Here is a 1,612-nt window from a genome sequence, read left to right as displayed (position 1 = left end):
ATATCAACTGACTTATATTTCTCTCTTGTGTCTCCCCTGATGATATGACTGTGAAATGTTCCGCATGATGACTTTCTCATACAACCCCCCCCCACCCCTCCCCCCTCCCTCCCTCTCCCTGAAACACTCTTGGCTTTTCTCGACAACATTTGTGATTTACGTACTTTCTGACATTTTAATTTATGCATCTTCAAAATATATTATAAACAAAAAATGGGTATTTTCTCAAATGCTGCACTGGCAGCGGGCGCTTGCGTTACGGGGGCCCTGGTGGTGAAGTACAGACACTCACTGATGAATATGCTCTCGAACTCCGCCTCCTCGTACACAAGGCACGAGAGGGTTATACTGGACAGGGTGACCAAGCCCGAGAACCTCACGGTGACATGGTCCGACGTGGTTGGGGAAGAAGGTCTAGCGGCCGTTCTGCATAAGTTTCTGCTGAACCCCGCGGTGCTGGCGATGCGCGTCAAGCACCTCCCTCTTCCGATTTACAGTTCTGTCCTCTTCTACGGCCCCTCCGGTTGTGGGAAGACCCTCATCGCCAAAGCCATGGCCGGGGAGCTTGGGGCCAGCGTCATTAACCTGGACCTCCTGGCTGTCTTGAGGAAAGCCAACTTGATGTCGGCCGTGGTGTCCGTGGCCAAGAGTCTTACTCCGTGCGTCGTGTTCATAAAGCACCTGGACGAAATACTGGAGGGCAAGCATAGCCCGGACACCGAGCGTGTGGTGCTCCTGCTGAAGACACTCGCGGAATGCCGGGGGGTGATCGTTGTCGCCACAGCGACCAAGAAGGAGAACATCAGCAACTCCATCCTTCGCACCTTTCCCCTGCAGTTCGAGGTCCCCCTCCCCAATGCCGATAAGCGCATGAAAATCCTAGAACGCGCCCTCAGTGACTGCTCCTTGTATCGGGACGTGGATCTCCAAGCCCTGACCGAAATGACGCTGGGCTTATCGTGCTCCGACCTCCTTCAGTTCCACAGGTATGCTGTCTGGTGTTCCATCCAGGAGAACCTTTCCGAGCAGTTTCCTGAGGAAGAGGAGGTCGCCGATCTAGAGAAGGGGGCCCTATGTCCCCTGGCTTGGAGGCATTTTGAGGAGGCTGTGGAGATACTCCATTTTGAAAAAGAACGGTCGTCCGATAGTCGACCACACATATACATCTGAGAGGTTTATGTCCTCTGTTGATGATATTGTGTGATCTTGTGTTTCTTTTTTCTTCCCTTGATAATAGCGACCAATTCTTATGCTTTGTACCGATATCTTACCTATTCTCATGCTTGGTACAAACAATATCTTTGCACTCACTCTTCCTACCAACAACTGACTTACTCATCCTTCGTGTCAACAATGTACAATACTCAGTAACTGCTGCTTTGCATTGTTTGCTTTACAACAAACGAATGAATCATTTACATCAGATTGACCTGTCTTCCACTTACTCCAGATAGCTTCTACGGTTATAGGATTTAAGGTCATCTTCACTACACCCTCACTTTCATGGCACGATACCCTTACCCTGACCACACTCACACACTCACCTCCGCTACGTCCACACCTTCACTAGACCAAGCAACCCAGGAAAATCCTAACTCGCCCATTTACGTGT

General features: G+C 50.3%; 1 protein-coding gene across 1 annotated transcript; it reads left to right on the top strand.

Moving 5' to 3' along the window:
- Window positions 1-207: 207 nt before the first annotated feature.
- Window positions 208-1,236, top strand: LOC139758053 (uncharacterized). The gene has a single exon (XM_071679112.1). The coding sequence runs from the start codon at window positions 214-216 to the stop codon at window positions 1,168-1,170; it is 957 nt and encodes a 318-aa protein (XP_071535213.1). The 5' UTR covers window positions 208-213; the 3' UTR covers window positions 1,171-1,236.
- Window positions 1,237-1,612: the final 376 nt, after the last annotated feature.

The sequence above is a fragment of the Panulirus ornatus genome, chromosome 29 (assembly GCF_036320965.1).
Source record: "Panulirus ornatus isolate Po-2019 chromosome 29, ASM3632096v1, whole genome shotgun sequence".
In the NCBI taxonomy this organism is placed as follows: Eukaryota; Metazoa; Arthropoda; class Malacostraca; order Decapoda; family Palinuridae; genus Panulirus; species Panulirus ornatus.
This window is presented reverse-complemented; position numbering and strand designations above follow the sequence as displayed.